The 17,982-nt window shown below is 35.3% G+C and overlaps 1 protein-coding gene across 1 annotated transcript in view; it reads right to left on the bottom strand.

The window, feature by feature from the left end:
- The window catches only part of LOC149081681 (cell adhesion molecule Dscam1-like), a 226,242-nt gene that overhangs the window by 46,373 nt on the left and 161,887 nt on the right, over positions 1-17,982 (bottom strand). The window contains exons 17-21 of the mRNA XM_089237083.1: positions 13,557-13,721; positions 8,598-8,668; positions 8,257-8,497; positions 2,454-2,552; positions 2,162-2,350 (exon numbers count right to left, since the gene is read on the bottom strand). Of these exons, the coding sequence (XP_089093209.1) occupies positions 2,162-2,350; positions 2,454-2,552; positions 8,257-8,497; positions 8,598-8,668; positions 13,557-13,721 (765 nt within the window). The remainder of the gene's footprint in view (positions 1-2,161; positions 2,351-2,453; positions 2,553-8,256; positions 8,498-8,597; positions 8,669-13,556; positions 13,722-17,982) is intronic.

Consider the following 17,982-nt stretch of genomic DNA (forward strand, 5'->3'; position numbering starts at 1 on the left):
AGATTGGCAAATTTCAAAATCAAATTGCCGCCAAAAAAATTGCAATCGCCAATTCTGCGAACATCCTTCTTCTAGCTAATCGGTGAAATTCGCCAATAACATGCCCATTCCACCAGCTTCCGAGGAAGCTTACTATTGAATGATATCGGTTTTCTGGTTAAGGAAAAATGTTAGTCTTTTGTTTGCACTACATCGCTGATATCAGCATTTGTCGAAGTAGATAATCGACGAGAATTCGGATTGGCAGTTACAGATTTTGGCGACAATTTGATTTTTCACAAAAAAAACCCTATAAGCTGACTCTACCTCTATCTATAAAATATCCGTATTTAATGGCGAGCTGCAGGCACTGAGAGACCGGTGACATGAAAAATCGAATTGTCGCCACATTAGTTCGACGAACGCAGATTTCAATGATGTATTGCAAACAAGCGACTAAATTTCTCTTGAACTACTAGATGACCAATTTGGTTTATCCAAGCCTCTTTCGAAAGCTGGTAGAATGGAAAAGTTTTTGGCGATTTCGACAGATTGTAGCTATAATTGGCCAGCAGTGATTGTGTGTGTGTGTGGAAATTAATAATTTTGGCGACAATTCGATTTTGAACTACACCAATCTTTCAGCGCCTGTAGCTCGTCATTAAATGCAGGTATTTCAATGAAATTGATGCGACCTTATTTTTTTCTCTGCGCTTTAAAAATATGTGCTTAGTTCACAAATCCGAGTTTTGGTCGTGATAGATTATGAACCCCTACTGTAGATATATAGTTTTATGAACCTATATGGCTGCCCGTGACCACATGCGTTATCATGTTTTTTACAGGAATGCCAAAGAATATCTCGGTGCCGAAAATATTTACACTCGTATTATTGCTAGGTGAAACAGCGGGTTATGCTTACATAATAATATTTGAGATTTGATCCTTTTTCTTGCTCGTTTCTTAGTACAGTCGATCATTGGATCATGAACTTCCATTGAACGAACACTGAAGTCCATTCACGAACCGAGAATTGTTCACAAACGGAAACAAATTTTTCCCACAGGAATCAATGTAAAATAGATTATATCTCGTTTGTTTGGAACCTCGAGGATTTCCAGTGTAAGCTTTCACAACTTTTCAGTGTGAACTTCACAACATACTTTTGAGCTTTAGCTCAATTGCATAACGTAAAGCCAATTGAAATTATTTAATTCAAAACTGAAAAACGTTTTCCCTTAGAGACGTTCTCAACGTTATAGGATAACAGGCTTATGTACCATGTACCGGGTGTTACATTTAGTTGCAATAACTGGAAGACAGTTGAAAAAATTCTATCCAAATAGTAAAAACTTTTGTGAACACACACGTCTTCCTATTCCACACTTGCAAGAACCCTACCTAAAAACATTGGATTAGGATTAGAGAGAACGGGATAGTATACGCGGTCAATGTTTTACTCATAATCTCAGTTTCAAAGAGCTCCCCCTCCAAATGTCTGCTTACAAAGCGATTCGACCACAGCATCCTCCAATGCAAATTAATGGTGCTGTAGATCACTTGCTAGCAAGCTTTGCCTACAAAGACTATGAAATGGCGGATATGAAAGTAATGCTTCCAGATGACAATTACTGTTAATTCAATGTCATATATTCACCTACTACGAAACATCTTATCAAAAGTTATTTTTTTTTAGAGTTTCATAAAGTGGAAACTGCTGATATATAAGAGGCTGAATAAGAGAAATGCTATTTGAAGGGAAGAAAAGTAGCCATAGGGGTAACGGACTTCTTAATTCCCTCTATTTTCAGTTCAGATTTAATTCATGCGCGTTCGTATAAACCAAGGCACTCTCTTTAACTGAATCATTATTTTGAGGGATCAGAAGCCAATCAGTGTAACTCGTGCCCAAGTCAATAAACACTAAAAATTATACAAGAATATTTTTATTTCGTGGTCAGTATAAGTGCCACTATTTGCTGTTGCAATATAAAGATAGCGAGTTTAGTGTTTTGGCAACTAAAAGCTTTAACAGTGAAAAGGCACTTGTAATACCAAAAAGATTTTCAGAAAATTAACTTACACTAATTGGCTTCAAAGCTCTCACTTTGTTGTTCGCAAAATTAGGGTTCACTGTAACTCATTTTCCCCTGGGTCATTTATAATATAACATTATTTATACCTGCTCCTTTGGTGCGTGCATTGACTGGTAAACTAGGTTCACCAGTACCCAAGCTGTTCGATGCTGTGACATACAGGCTGTATCGAGTTCCGCATCTCAAGCCACGTAGCGTGAACGTGTCTTCGGTGCTGCTGAGCTTCTGCTGATGCCATCCCGTTTCACCATCGGCTTTGTAGTGAAGCGTGTAATCTGCAAATAATTTGTGTAGAAATTTTATAGTCACAGTGAGATAATCTCATGAGCACAAATATTTCAAGGAAATAATTAAATGAAATATTTTACAGCAACTCACCTGTAATAGCCGATTTATCTCGAATATCTTTATCCCAAGAGATTTCCAAAGACGATGTAGTCGTAGAAGCTATTCTCGGCATTGGCGATGTGGGAGGAGCTAAAGGGATAGAAAACAATATTTTAATAGCTTCTTATCCCCTTGATGTAAAAAATCACGTATGCTTACTACAAAAATTGTTTTTTTATAAATAATAATTAACAACTCATACAACTTAGAATTTTGATTGAAATTGTCTGTTTTTAAATTTAAATTTGACTATTAAATTTATTTTTTTTTCAAATATCAGAATACACATTTCACCTTGATAAAAAAAATATTATTCACATATTTACAGGATTTAAATCAAGTAGAAATAGTTTTTAGAACATCCGTAAGAGGAATGAAAAACAATTAAAATACTAGACGCTGTAATTAAAGTCCTATTCAGAGCTCTCTAGAATGAAAACAATTGGACGAAACACTACCTCATTAGCGTGATTAGCATCACGAGAGAAAAAAGATTTTAGAAAAAAAAATTAGTTTAAAAAATGACTAATAGAGATAAATATCGTGCTACAAAAACTATTCACAGTAGATATGGGAAGTAACGTTACCTGGCTAAGGTTCGTTGATTTTCCGTGAACCCAGTTAAAGAAATTTCAAAATTATTCACTGACAACATCATTTCTTCACTTGGCTTTTGTTACATAAAATTAAACTGATGTTTTTAGCTGCACTAATTTAAAGTTTTTCTCTTGTGATAACTCTCTTGGTAACTTTCTTTGAAATGTGTATATAGCAAGTAATAATTATTACATGATTACAATCTCATGATTATAATGATTGCAAACTTGCATCAATACTTTTAGATATCAGCAAAGCTTTTGATATTGTGAATCATAGTATTAAAAATCAATGATTTCTCAATTAGTTGAGAAGTATAAAACAACACTTTCTGATCATGAAACCGGTAGGAAATAGTAAGGAAATTCGTTACGTGTTCTTTCCGTGTCGTGAGAAAGTTGATACTCGGGCATGTGATGACATTATACCAACTTGGTCCACAAAACCACCTATCCAAACACATCGACGTAACCATATAACCAACATCTTTTTTTATTGCTGCTGATAAACACATTCAACTTATAGTCCTGGTACTGATTATCAGAAAAGAAATGAATCCAATTAAATTTGACTAATCTAATTAGAGAATGAGGCAGATGCGCTTGTGAGCCCTTTCCTTTTTTGCTCCACCTTGGGTTATCAAAACGATTCAATTGCTCTTAGCTACTGATAATAGAGAACTGTGATCCTGATCTGAAGATGATATTGATCATTTTAGTCGCACCGCGGTCATTTCCTGCACACGAGCACTAATTTTAGACCGGGACCCACAATTTATTGCCGATTCCGAACGGCAGGCTTGCTTTTTATACTCATCGAGAGGTTGATGCGCTAACCCCTCGATGGGGGACTCCCTGCGGTAACAATTTTATCTGCGGTCATGTCGCAGTTTTTGTTGTACCTCTGTATCAGGAAACTTTTCTGACAAGGACGAGCCGGATATCAAGCTCGTGACACCTCTGAACATCCTTTGGTACTTTAGGCCAGTATCTTATCCTGGGCTACCACGCCCTGAAGATGATATCACTCTTCACTATACATGCGAACTTTTTCTGGGGGGGAGCAAAGAACATGAACTCCATGTATAGTACATGTACCATTTTTAGTGTATTTTGAAAAGCCGGGGGAGGGATGGCCCTCCTCTGACCCCCCACCCCCAAATGACGGGCCTGCACGCGTAAGAAGGTGAATTTTATTTCCTGAATTCACAGATTCATACTGAATTCGCAATTGGATTACAGATTGTTTAATGAATTCACAGATTTCTACAGATCGTTAAAACAAGCCTGGTTACGATTACTGCAGTCGAAAGACTTCATGCACATCGATCAGAAATTAAAGGACAGAATGGTTGAACTTGAGAAAAAATGCCAACGCAAACGTACGGAAATTAGAACACACCTTTTCCTGAAGATACTTCGGTAGAATATGGCGAACAGACAAAAAGTGAATCATTTCCCAATGCCATCAGCAACACTAACACGTCTTTTGTTCTCTCTGCTCAGCACCGATTTTAGGGTAATTCTGGGGAGCTAATCCTTAATGTGGCATTGATTTTGTCAGATTGGCTGTAGTTTTTGAGATGAAGTGAAAATTATATCTATTTATGCATTATCTCAAAAGCTACAGTCTATTTGGAAATGTTAACACCAGTTTTGCAATCAACAGTACCAATATACCCTAAAATCATCAAAGTTTCCTTGGGAACAAGAAGAGAAAAATCTTTTTGTACAATGTAGTTAATCAAATGAAATGGGAACTAATTGCTCTTTGAATGCACTGAATAGAAATTTTTCATTGTTTTCCTTCTAGTGCTCCGAAAGAAAATATATTTAGAACTATTTTTTTTTCTTTCATGAGGTTTCATTTCATATTTAAGAAATGATATTTTGTACAAGTTAATAATTATTTATTTATGTACGAAAGTATTAATGTTCATCTCACAAAACTATATTTCTCTGTTATCGATCAAATGGAAGAAGAGAAGAATCGTAAAAAAATCTCTTGTAAAAGAAATTAAGACTGACTTCCCGAGGTGCATGAGACTGTTCAAATACTCTCCAAGAGTTTTTCTATTGTGTTTGGCATTTTTTCAGAAGATTTTAGAATTACTCCTGTTTACTTCTGAGTAGTAGGCAGGTGTTTTGAAGTACTTCTCGCGTGCCTGTCCTTCAACTCGCGTGCATGTTCGTCATTTTCTTTATATAAACGTATATAGATACAGCCTATGTTTTTTTTCCAAGTATTTACTTGAAGTTTGGAGTAGTTTTGGTTTATTCTTATGAGCGTCTGTCTAGAACATATTGTTCCATTTTTTATTATAAGGTCTCAGAAAAGAACACTTGAGGTGCTTCTTCCAATATTTTGAAATTAACTGCAGTGTAACATAGATAAAAAATGCGTATGTTCATGTGAGACATGACTGCTTGCTAGGTTGGTTCACTGATAAAATATTTCCGATCATTTAGAACGCGACGAAATTTCTACTCTCACAAATAACGCGTTTTTTTTTCGCATTCGAAGTATACATTTTACGGAACTGTTTCACTGGTTGCTGAAAGAAATGTGTTTGACTGTTTTCAAATTACAGTCATTATTTCTCGAACTCTCGAACGATTTTCGTGAATTTTTCAAAATATATTTCTTTTAAAATCCGGGGAATTTTTGCTTTTTTGAAGAAACTGATACGACGGGAGAAATATAAAAAATATTCACAAACTTTTATAGGAACATGAGCACTAACTGAAGCTGTTTTATGTGAACGCATAAAATATATTTGAGAGCTGAAGTACTATGATCATGTCATTATATTCACCGAACGATCGATTCTGTCTTCAACATGTATAAATATTCGCAAACTCATGCTTTCGTACGGAACGAATTTCTCGTACGTGGAATTTCAGACAATGTATTATGACATTATTTTTAATTCGTAGTTCACGGTTTTCAAAATCAACGTTTGAATCAAAGCAAGAAACTAAAACCATTCGGAAAAGTGAAAATTTAAAACAATTAAGCTTTGGCAACAGAATATCAAGACGACAGTTTCGAAATACGTGAGAGGAACAGATGCGGTTCAAAAATGAACAATGTTAATTTCAACCCTTACAGCGACAGCCACGAGGTATCTCGCGAAACTTCATACCTCGTATCTCTACAATTCCGAGATGTTTCGCCTCCTTAAAACCCTGTTATTTCAGCAATGCCGAGCCTAGATGTTCTGTAAAGAAGGGGGTTTTTTTTTGGAGGAGGGGGGGGGGGTTGTTTTCCAACCATCCCTTAATTTCTCAGCTCAACTGCCAGTGGATGGAGGGATGGAGGAGCCGGACTTTATTCAAAGTTTGATAATAGAAGGATTGATTGTTCTTCCCTTTCTTTTCGGGTAGTACAGGAATATGCGTACAGCATAAACAATAGAAAATGCCAGCTAATTTCTCTTCCTCGGTTGTGTGTTTTTTTTTTTATTGTTCCAGGATGGGTGAGGAGGAATCTAAAAAAAAGAAAATTTCTTTAAAATTTGTGTGCTTGCTAAGGATTCAGTTATTTTCTATGTAGGAGTTATAACATGGATCCTGAAATTTTAAAAACCGCTTGAGGGTTTATGGATTCTATCGCAATTATTGATGGATTCGCGATAATCGAAATATTTCTTTGACATGTGACATGGACACGCATCACTTAAGTAGAATTATAATGCTCTCAATTTCGATCGATGATTGATGAATCGATATGGGATTGAATTGCAGTTAGTTTTTTGGTGTATCATCATTGCATTATTATATCCCCATTTTTTTAATATATTTTTCATAATCTCAATGTATTAATAATTGTAGTTTTTGTGATGGAGCTATTGAAAATATCTGTGTGCTTTCATATTTCGGTATTTTCTGACTCGACATGCCCAGAGGAACATATCGGGCGAGTATCCACGTAATCAATCATTATTGTCTTGAAAAATACGATCTTTAATAAATTGTGGTCTATATTCCTATCTCTCTATATCGTACACTCGAGTTTTAACAGATAATGCGCGCACACACTTAAACAGTTGTCTTTTTACTTTTTTTTAATGCGTAGTCCTACGTGACATTAGAGGACAATCATATATCCTTTCCTGTTTATGTGACACTAGAACGAGGGTTCTTAAATTTTTCAGCTGCGATCCAAAAACAACACCTTAATCAACTTTACGACTTACCGGTCTATTTTTGATTAAAAAAGTCTTGTTAATCAATTCTAATTAACGAAATTTCCAGTTTTTGCAATGTGTATGTGTGTATGGCGTTTCGACAGGCCTTTACCGAGAGGGGCCCAAATCAAACAAGCGGGTCGCAAATTATTGAAAGCTGTCACAAAAGTTCTGCAGTTATTTCTCTCATAATTTCTGAAATTTTTTCTCCCTTATTTCCGATTATTTTTCAGTCATTTCAGAATTATTTTTGATTAGTTCCGGAATACAGTTTCGTCGATTCTAGAATTACATTCTAATTTCATTTCCATTTCTCATCATGTCCGAATTGCCATTAATGTTGGTTTAATGTGTTCATAATTTTACATGGTTTTCAGAATTATCAGAATTATAATTTCCTGTCGTGATGGATAACGAACTAACACCAAAAATACTATACATAAAATCATGGCTCAAGAGGGCTCAAAATGTCTGGGTCTCAATTTTCAGATGGCTCTGAAACCAATGGTTCAATAAATGGATTTAGAACTGGGTTGCAAGTAGAGTCGTACGTCCCACCTGAAGATCCCCTGCAACCATACATCGGGTTGCAACCCATAGGTTAATAATCCCTGGACCAGGCAATTAGGATTGAAATTGTTCACAACAAAAATTGGTGCATAATAGGGGGAAAAATTGCATGTGACCAGAAAACAACAGAAAAGAACGTATACCCTATTAGTCAGTGGCTCTTAAACCGGGGTCCATGGGCCCTTAGACACTGTTGGAGGAGATTTATGGAGTCCGTGAGCTTAAATGAGATAAAAATTAACATTGTTTTGTTTTCACATTATTAACTACCGAATATTATTATGTAAATAGGTCTGTAACCTTTATCTTACTTGCACAAAGGGTCCGTAAGAGACGCAAAAAGGACTCCTGCCCTAAATATATATGACGTGACAAATATATTTAGGTACATTGGAAGATAATGTATAGACTGAAACTAAAGTATCAAAAAATATTTACCAGTCTCAAGTGTTTTCTCAGTAACTTTCGAAGATTTTGGGCCGCTTCCAGCTGAATTGAAAGCTTTCACTACGATGTCGTATAATGTGAACGGTTTTAGGCCAGTGATGTACGTCGAGTATCTTTCGGCTTCTTCTTTGATATCTACTTTCTCGTAGTGGTACGGTTCCGAAGATGACGACATGCGGTAACCTACGTAATATCCCCATATGCGACCGTTTTTGCCGTACTCTGGTGGTGGCTGAAACGTGAACAGAATCAATATGATTAATATGACAATAATATTCACATCTAAATACTTTTTTCTGTGCATATCACATTAGGTTCAGAATTTCACATACCTCCCACGATACTTTCATCGATTGGGCTCCAGTAGAATGCACCTGAATAGCTCTAGGAGGTTCTGACGGAGCTGTTAAATTATATAAAAATAGTATAAATAAATAAAAATGTACAAATAGGTATAATTTAAGATTTATCTTCTTATATTTCGGCATTTAGGAGGAAAAACATTTATCAATCACAAAAGCCACCACTTTATGATTATACGTTTGGTATAAAAAGATTGTTTTAGATCTTGTTTTATATACATGTGAAATTTTTTAATATGTTCTGTTTATTTATTTTTATTTAATATTGAAAAAATTTCTTAATGCGATTTAAATAATTTTATTAGCTGCAAAGACGCTCATTTACCTCTAGATTGTATAAACACTTTTCAAAATACAACAATGATAATATTTTTTTCTGTGTGAAACAAATTCGTTGGTTTATTTCATTACAATATAATTGAGCAACTATTGATCTAAATGTTTGATTTTTATGAATTTGAAAAGAAAAGAAAAGTTGTTGAGCCATACGTTATATATGTTCAGTAATGAAGACGAAACAAATAGACTGAACTATAATACCAAAAACGACACAAAATCGAAGATCCAGATAGCTTTGCAAATTTCAAATAATTATTTTATACTTCGAAAAAGATAATTTTATTTCAAAAGTACTGAATGACAATTAATGACTTACTTTCTTAAATCTCATGATCATGAGATATTTGTATTTATTTTTTATTTTTAACTCATGATTTCTTTTTTTGGACGTTGTTTCCTATTTTAGGGATTTGTGTTTATAATTATTAAGTTTCAAACTAATGGAGCATAAATTCGCCCATACTTGGTTAAACGCGTGGAAATCTTGCAAAAGATGTAAAACGGAGTGAAGCTGGTCATGTCATGTTATCTATTATATCGGTTCTCACCATTGGACCTAATTAAACCCTTTGGGAATATGGAATAGATTACTTGCAGAACTCCTTGTCTGCAAGTGAAATCTGATATTGGAGGGGGGTACTGCCATATAGTTGAAACTTGGTCATGTGTAAGGTGATAAGAGGGAGAGGAATATTTCATCCCATTCCAGACAATTCCCTACTCATCATATTACAGCAATTGTTTGATGGAAGTCCGTGTTCATTTATGCTCCTTTCTCTTGCTGAGAAAGCATGCGTCTAGCATGCAGTTTCTAATTTTTAGAGGGAAAAAAGTGGCAAAACAAAAATATAGACATTATAGCTTATGAAATTAATTGAATATTAAATTCGAATGGCTTCTACCACATAAATTTACCGTTATTCCGATCGCAAATGCCAAAGCAAAATGTCTATACAAAAACCTACACAAGGAACTCTTCTTTAGAGGAAATTTTAATTTTACTCAGGAGTGAAAAATTATCATTTCGTGTTATTTTCTTGTCAAATCCGGTGTCATGTGGCATAGTGAACGAATTTCCTAGATGTGGATCAAAAGTTTGTTTTTTTTTAATTACACTTCTACGGCGAAGGTGTTCTTTTCTGAATCAGAAATAACTCGAATCCCAAGGAAAATAATACCCTGGATTGCCTAAATATTGCTGGAAATAAAAGAAAACGCGTGCTTAATGACGGCGAAGCGTACTTCAAAAGCTGAGCAAAGACGTTGATGACGTTGAATTACATTTACTACATAAATTCGCTGTTATTCCGATCGTAAATGTCAAAGTCATATAGACAAATAAAGAGAACCTAATAAAATAACTCTTCTTCAGAGCAAATTTTAATTTTACTCGGAAATGAACATCTTTAATTTCGCCTCATTTCGTTGTCATATCCGGCGTCGCATGATATACGGAATCAATTACCTAGATGCGAATCAATTTGAGAGTTTTCTAAATTGCACTTTCTTTGGTGAAGAAATGCTATTCGTGGAGTAAAAACTGCCCGAATCACAGAAGGGAAAAAACATTCTTGGATCCTAAATATTGCTTCAAATAAAGAAAAACGCGTGCCTAATGACTACGGAGCGTACTTTGAAAATTGAGCCATCACCAAATGCGCCGAACAAAGAATGTAACGACGTCTACGCGAGTGAATGGTTACTGTATAGCACTACAGAAAAATGAAAGACAGACAGAGATCTCAAGATACGGAAAATACAGTTTTTGAAGAGAGAAAGACAGCAAGAAATTATTCTCGGAAAAGAGATATAAGAAGAATAACAAAATATATATATAATAATATTTTATAAGAGAATATTTTTTGTTATCATTTTCTTCCTGTCTCAAACATTTCTATGCTTTTTGGAAAAAAAAAAGTTTTCTTCGATAACACCAAACCTGTTTCCAACCTATATTTTCAGTACTCGAACAGGATCTATCTTCATTCTACCACCTGCTCGTTTTCTTCCAGAAGCACGCCTTGCAAGAGATTACTAACATCAATCACGCAACGTGCGGCAAGACAGCTCTCTCCTCAGCTTTTCTCGTGCGAGTTTCTTTTGCGAGCAAGAGAGAGAGAACACATTTTCCCGATAAACACAAGATCCAGACATCCCGCTTCAACATTTATTCTTATGGGGGGGGGGGAATATCGACGAAATATTCATCAAATATTTCCTCGAATGATCCTGATCGTCATAGATTTTTATGGTTTCCCGTGAAAACCTTTCATACTTATATAATACTCATTTCAAACTCTCAGGTCTACAGAAACTACCCATTTGAAAATAGTATACGGATCGGATGTGAATTTTCGGTTCGTGATAATGAATCTTACCTGTATCTGTTCTTAAATGTGAAAGGGTCATTGGAACCATCATGAGATGGAGTTGAAATTATTTTGTAGAAATATTTGCTATGTTCCTAGACGAAATATTTGCTATGTTTGAAATGTTGTGGGATTCTTTGAGGTGAGTCCTGCGGTAAGGTTATTGTTTTTTATCTTGAAGCAGCTACACACGTAACTGCAAAATTAACAGCATGAATGTTTTCATACAAACACAGAGACCACAACAGACAAAATGCCGAACCAAGCGGCTGAAAAAATATGGATGCTATATAACTAAAATACAGCAACCAAAAATAAGAATTATCACGAAAAAAATACACGTTAAAATAAAACCTTTAAAAACTAATGATTTTGATTAAAATAAAATACACTGCCTATAAAAAAAATATAGTTGCTTTATCTATGTACGGATAGCTTCTTGATTCACCCTATTATAAACATCGCGTTTCTTTTTGAACGTGTGAATAATGCTAGAATTCACGACAATCTTCGATGACGGTGTATAACTCATAGTCCATGCTATAAAGTCCGTTGAAAATTTTAAAACTTCAATCATATCCCCAAGACAACTGCGTTCTTCCAATGTGAACATGTTCAAGAAATCCAGTCTCTTTCTTTTTATGGCTCAAGCCCCGTGCACCAACAAGAGCGCACGTGACTCTTCTTTGCACTCAATCAACCAAATTCATATACCTCTGTAGGTATGATATCCAAAAACTTACGGCGTACTCCAATCCAGGACGAACTAACCATTGATAAGTGGAAGGATCGCATTTAGCGAAGGGACCATTTTAAGAATGAAACAGAGTATTCTATTCGATGTTTTTGATCGCCGCTGAACAATGTTCAGAAAACCTAAGCCACTCGTCAATGGTGATTCCTAAATTGGTGAACATTCTACTCTTGAGTGAAATGTGGATTGTTCGAACCAAAATGAGTGACCATGCGCTTATCTAAAAGTCATGCTTGATTTACTAGCTCATGGTGTAATTTTGTTCAAGTTGGTCTGGAGCACCTCCCTATCGCTTGGACCCCCGTCTACCCATATAAGCTCACGTCATTTGTAAATTTGGTAACAATCTAATCGATACGCTCATCGAGATTATTGGTAAAAAGTGGAAATATATATATATATATATATATATATATATAAATAAAGGTTATTAAATCACGTTTATAATATAATAATTTATATTTACATGATATTATAAGGTTATAATATCATGTTTATAATATAATAATTTATATTTACATGATATTATAAGGTTATAATATCATGTAAATAAAGGTTATTAAATTTAGCTTTCATGATTATTTGTTCTCGAATCCTCGTTCCTGTGAGTGTCTACCCATATTCAAGTGCCCGGCGAAGAACGCTGGAGAGATCCGCGCGACGGGATTAATCTGGTGACAAGAGGTTCGACGAGTGACCCGCCGACGTGACGTAATAATATATATGGTTTCAACACTTCATTGAGGGACTCTACATTCGACATCTTTCCAATCAGTAAATTACCCGTTGATCATTAGTCGCTCTGACTTATCCGCTAATAATTATAATCGCTACCGCGATTATGTACAATTCAAAAATTTGCCCCAATGCCAATCTCATGTAAACGCTTCAAGAGTTTCCTATGATTAACCTGATCAAATGCCAAGATACACAACGTCAACGTTTTTGACTTCGCCCAAAGGCTTAGTCACCTGGTCGTAAAGAGGAGATTGGTTTTTCCAGGATATTGTAAAATAAACAAGAAATATAGCTAAAAAAAATAATAATTGAAATTAAATTCAATTTGGTCCAGTCCAGCCTATTCCAGAAATCCAGATTTTTTCTAGATTATGACGCTATCATTTGATACACAGTTTCACTTGACATTGGTATCAATGAAGGAAAGTTTATTTGGTTCTTAACCTTCCCTCTGAGCCAAATCCTTACTAAATTCCACTATCGAATAGTCATCGTATTGAATATTTTCCAGCTCGCACAACTGGTTCAGAACCGCTCATGAAAATGAATGGGCAACTACGACATAAATTTTCATTCAATAATCTCCAGGTCTTAACTCAAGGAACTAGATAATAGGAATTATATCGTAATAGAGGAGAAAAGAAAGATTTCGACCCTTCAACAAGTCAAATGATTGATTGATACCAACATATATAACACTTGAGCGGAGAAAAATTGTCCAATAAGTACCTTCTTCCAGAGTTGTAACATTTATCACTTCACTGGGTTTGCTCCTCCCCAGTGTGTTCTCTACTGAAACTTTCATGTGATATACAGTCAAAGGCATCAGTTGTTTGATCGTTGATTTCACCTCTGGGCCCGAGACCACCGTTTTGGCGTTTGTCCAATTTTTTTCTATATTGAAAAACAAACAAAAAACAAACAGTAACGTGATATATAACAATGTAATATACCAGACATAATAAAATGGTTTTATTTTTGCATGAAGAGCAATCGTGAAAAAATGTCACGACGCTAACCAATGCCTGTATACGAATAGGTATTAAAAACAGTGCATAATTATAGCCCATTAGTTTAGTTAGAGGAATCGTGCGACAGTTCAGATGAATACAACCCTCACTGATACGACTTAAGGTAGTAGTGATTGTATTCTGAGAAGAACATCTCGCATCCGCACAATTTTTGTATTTACCAAGATCCGAAAAGTAATATTTAAAACTGAAATAAATATATTAAATCAGCATATAACGATTTTCTTCCTTTTTAATATGTACTCTCACACAAATGCGTTCACTGTACTTTCCCACCAGTTTCCCAAACCTTTTGTTTTAATCACCCCCCCCCCCCGGAATTTATTTCTCTCATCGCCTCTCCAGTCAGCCCATAGGATCCTATGTTATTTCCGTAGCTTCTACTACTCCACTGGATCATTCTATCAACCCCACAGGGCGATAATGCGCCCTCTGGGTGATGACTACTATTTTGGGCACTGTTAAACAATTTTGAATCACGTTAGAGAATCTATTCCCGAACCTTCATATTTTTGAATATTCTGCAAGAGCTTTTATAACCCTCACTGCTCGTGCCTCTGAGTGAACTTACATTTACGCGCATGCACGTGGAGCACTACATAATTTTCTTTCGTAAAATATCTGAATATTTGAAATAATGATTTGCATAGAAGCCGTCAATGAATTTCTGCAGCTCTTTGACTGTATTTCTTCCATTATCGAACGTGGTGCTTTGGAAAGAAAGGATACTTATACATACCTATATGTTAATTTTTGTTTCGGAAAAGACAAAAATCAACTCTTCAAATAGAACTAATTGCTCATCAACTGCTCTGGATTGCTTTGGAGATTAGCAATTAGCAAGCTGTTGAACATGTATTTTATGGCATTATATAGGATTTAAGTTTCGTCCTGTATGTATGCAAGTGGATGCGACATTTAAATTCAGCAATTGGATTAGATGTTTTTTTACGTTTTTGGTTTTTTCCGTTTCGATTTTGGTGCTTAGGCTCATGAAACGGGTAAAGCAAAAAATACATTTAAAAACCTCAAGTTGAATAATTGTTATATTCCAACCCACAATACACATGCTCTCACGAGCTATAATTTTAAATTCCAGGTTAATTTTAAAACATCCCTATTTAACTAGCGAAAAATATGAACTGTACACATACTTGGTTATTATTCATGATAATTATAACATCGTAAGTCTGAGTAGAATATTTTTTCAACAAAATAAGTTAAAATTATCGTTTTAACGTGTCACAAACTAATTTAACTTCCGAGATACTCAAAAGAAAGAACCGATTAAATGGAGATTAACTAACAGCTCAATTACTCACAGAGCATCGACGTCAGAAGTTGTTATTAAACGTATATATTGAAATTTGTATAAGTGCTCATAAAAATCCAAAGAATAATCTCTTTTTGCATTATTAAACACATAACGCATCGGATCGTTCGTTTATAAAATGTTTCTTGTAAAAATACCGAGTTTTATTTTTTAACTTCTCCCTTGGCGATATGACGTCGATGATCCGAGGGAAAACCCTTTTTACGACGAAAACAGCTTGTAAAGTTTCTTTAAAATTACAAAACGGGGGAATACTCTATTTTTTTTAATAAATCCTGTGTTTTCATCCATCAATTAACCTTATGCTTCAAACCCCTAAGTCCTCAAGAGGTCATTATCCACAAGTGAGGAGGGAATTCTTTAAAAAAAAATTTAACAAATTTTTCCGAAGGAAGAAGAATGAGATAAAAAAAAAAGACTTCATTTCCATAAGCGATTGTTTAGCCGCTAGAAAATTCTTTCAAAATTGCTCTCTTGAAAGTTTGGGTTTGAAACAGGTACTTTAGTAGCCGCATCTCTTCTGCACGGAAGAAATAATCCGCCGCATCTTTTCCATTCCACTTATTATAAAAACTTGGTGTCTGAGTGTTTTAGGTTTTTTTTTTACACTGACGATGTTTGCAGTGTTTCCATATACACTCAGTGTCCACTTTATTATGAGCACTTCGTCAATTTTTTTTTGGGCCATCTTTTACCTTTAATGCAGCATTGATTCTTTTTGGTATGGTCTCTAGGAGATATTGAATGGTCCTTTGTAAAATCTGAGATCGTGCGTGATGAATAGCACTTTCCAAGAGTGTGAGATTGGATAGTTGTGGGTCTAGATGTCTCTGGAGGGCTCTTTAATCTCATCCCGCAAATGCTCAATGGGATTGAGATCTAGGGATTGTGGAAAACCACCTAAGCAAAGTAATCTCTCCTTCTTACTCCTCAAACCAATCCTGTACAATACCACCATTATGGTAAGATAATCTTCTTGGTGCAATATCTTCTTAAAAGTAGCCATCGCTATTGGGATAAACCATCAACATAACAGAATGTACTTGATGAGCTGAATGGAGATTCCCATTGCCAGTTCCGCTTCACAAATTTCTATTACCGTGTCTTATCAGTTGGCATCTCCGGGAGGATACCTATTATGGAAAGTATAAGTGAGAATGTAATATAAAGTGTGAGTAAGGTGTGGTGTAAACATTTTGTCAAGTCCAGGAAATTTGTAATTTCTCGCAAGTAACCTGTGGCCGAAACCGTACAGCGCTTGAAAAGAGAGAGAAAAATAGATTCGAGTCGCAATGTCAGAACGCCATTACCTCAGAGCTCGCGCGATCCAGGATTAGCTGTTGTCCTGGAAGAGAAGTTTGAGAGAGAAAAAATAGTCCAGGAGTGTGAAATGGAAAAAATAGAAGAGATAAATTTTTCATTTTGTCTAAAACTTTCTAATTTTTCGGGATTTTTGATTTTCATGATGTATTTGGTAAGGAACGATGTTCAGATATGAGGACTTATTCAAACGTGTTGTTCAGACGTTCTTATTCGTGTTCATGAACACGAATCAAAAAATATCTTGAAGAGTTGTAGCAATGCACTTTGTGTCCACGCTTTCATGCGGTTTCCACCAACTTCATACTCCCTCATTTGCATGTTATATGCCGCAAATATATACTTTGACAGTCGGGGCAAGCACAGTTTTTCACCTCCCCCCCCCCTGGTATAATGTAGATAAAATAAGTCAGGTGTGAATCATCACTCCTCTTGTAAAGCGCGCTCGCGAGCACCATGGCTTCCAGCTCCTACAATCATCCCACGTCAAAGTTCGTCAAATCATGTTGTTGTTGTTTTTTTCGTTACAAGCAAGTCACACGTACTACTGTCTCAGGAACTAAACTTCCCTTTTTTATCCCAGCCCAGCCCTCTAGAGACAATAGTGTAACGCCATAGCTCATTTGCTAAAAAAATGTCAGGTGGTCATAAAACAAAGTGGCCACTCTGTGTATCCAATCTATGATACTTATTCTATGGTGTTGTGGAAGCAATATGGAACCATGAGAAACCTTGCGCAATCCATGGGTATTCAAAAATGTGAATAAAGATTGAATGCATTCGCACCAAAGAATTTCGCCTGAGGTTGGAAAAAAATAGATTTTTCTCTTTCGAGAGAATATTGAAAATACAATATATAACATCATAAGAATTTTGAATAAAAGGAAGAAACGGCAAATTCTTTGCAATCATCCAAGTATCCGGATGTTATCACTCCAAAAGGAAATGCACGATGCTCGTAGGAAACCACGCAGAAAGTATACAGGCTGCATAGAAAAATCCCTTCAACCTGGAATAACTCTCGAACAGTTGATCCTAGAGGCATACTTCCAATTAGAAAAAAAATAGCAATACAAATAACTGCAGACTTCAGATACGTTATTCATATTGCAAGGTGCTAGATAGTTATAGAAAAAAAAAAAAAAAAAACTTCTTATTTGGTCACCCTGCCCAAATAAACCCAACGAGAAAGCTGTTGCCCTATATACGTATCTCCTCTGCTAAAAAAAAAAAAAATCCATTATGTTTATATCTAAGCAAATATTTCATTTAAAAAAACATATTAATGTTTTTTTTTGGGCTCGGGACAGATAGGACAACAAATTTAATGTTTGGATTTTAGGACAAAGTGATCAAATGGAGAATTATTATTTTCATTTGATTAACTATACATCCCCTTGTAATATGAATAAGGGGATATTTGTATACAGATATTTGTATTTTTTTCCGAATGGAATGTTGCCTTAAAGTA

Source organism: Pholcus phalangioides, unplaced genomic scaffold (assembly GCF_987345545.1).
Source record: "Pholcus phalangioides strain wild (caught in Gottingen) unplaced genomic scaffold, Ppha-v1.0 ptg000009l_1, whole genome shotgun sequence".
Taxonomy (NCBI): domain Eukaryota; kingdom Metazoa; phylum Arthropoda; class Arachnida; order Araneae; family Pholcidae; genus Pholcus; species Pholcus phalangioides.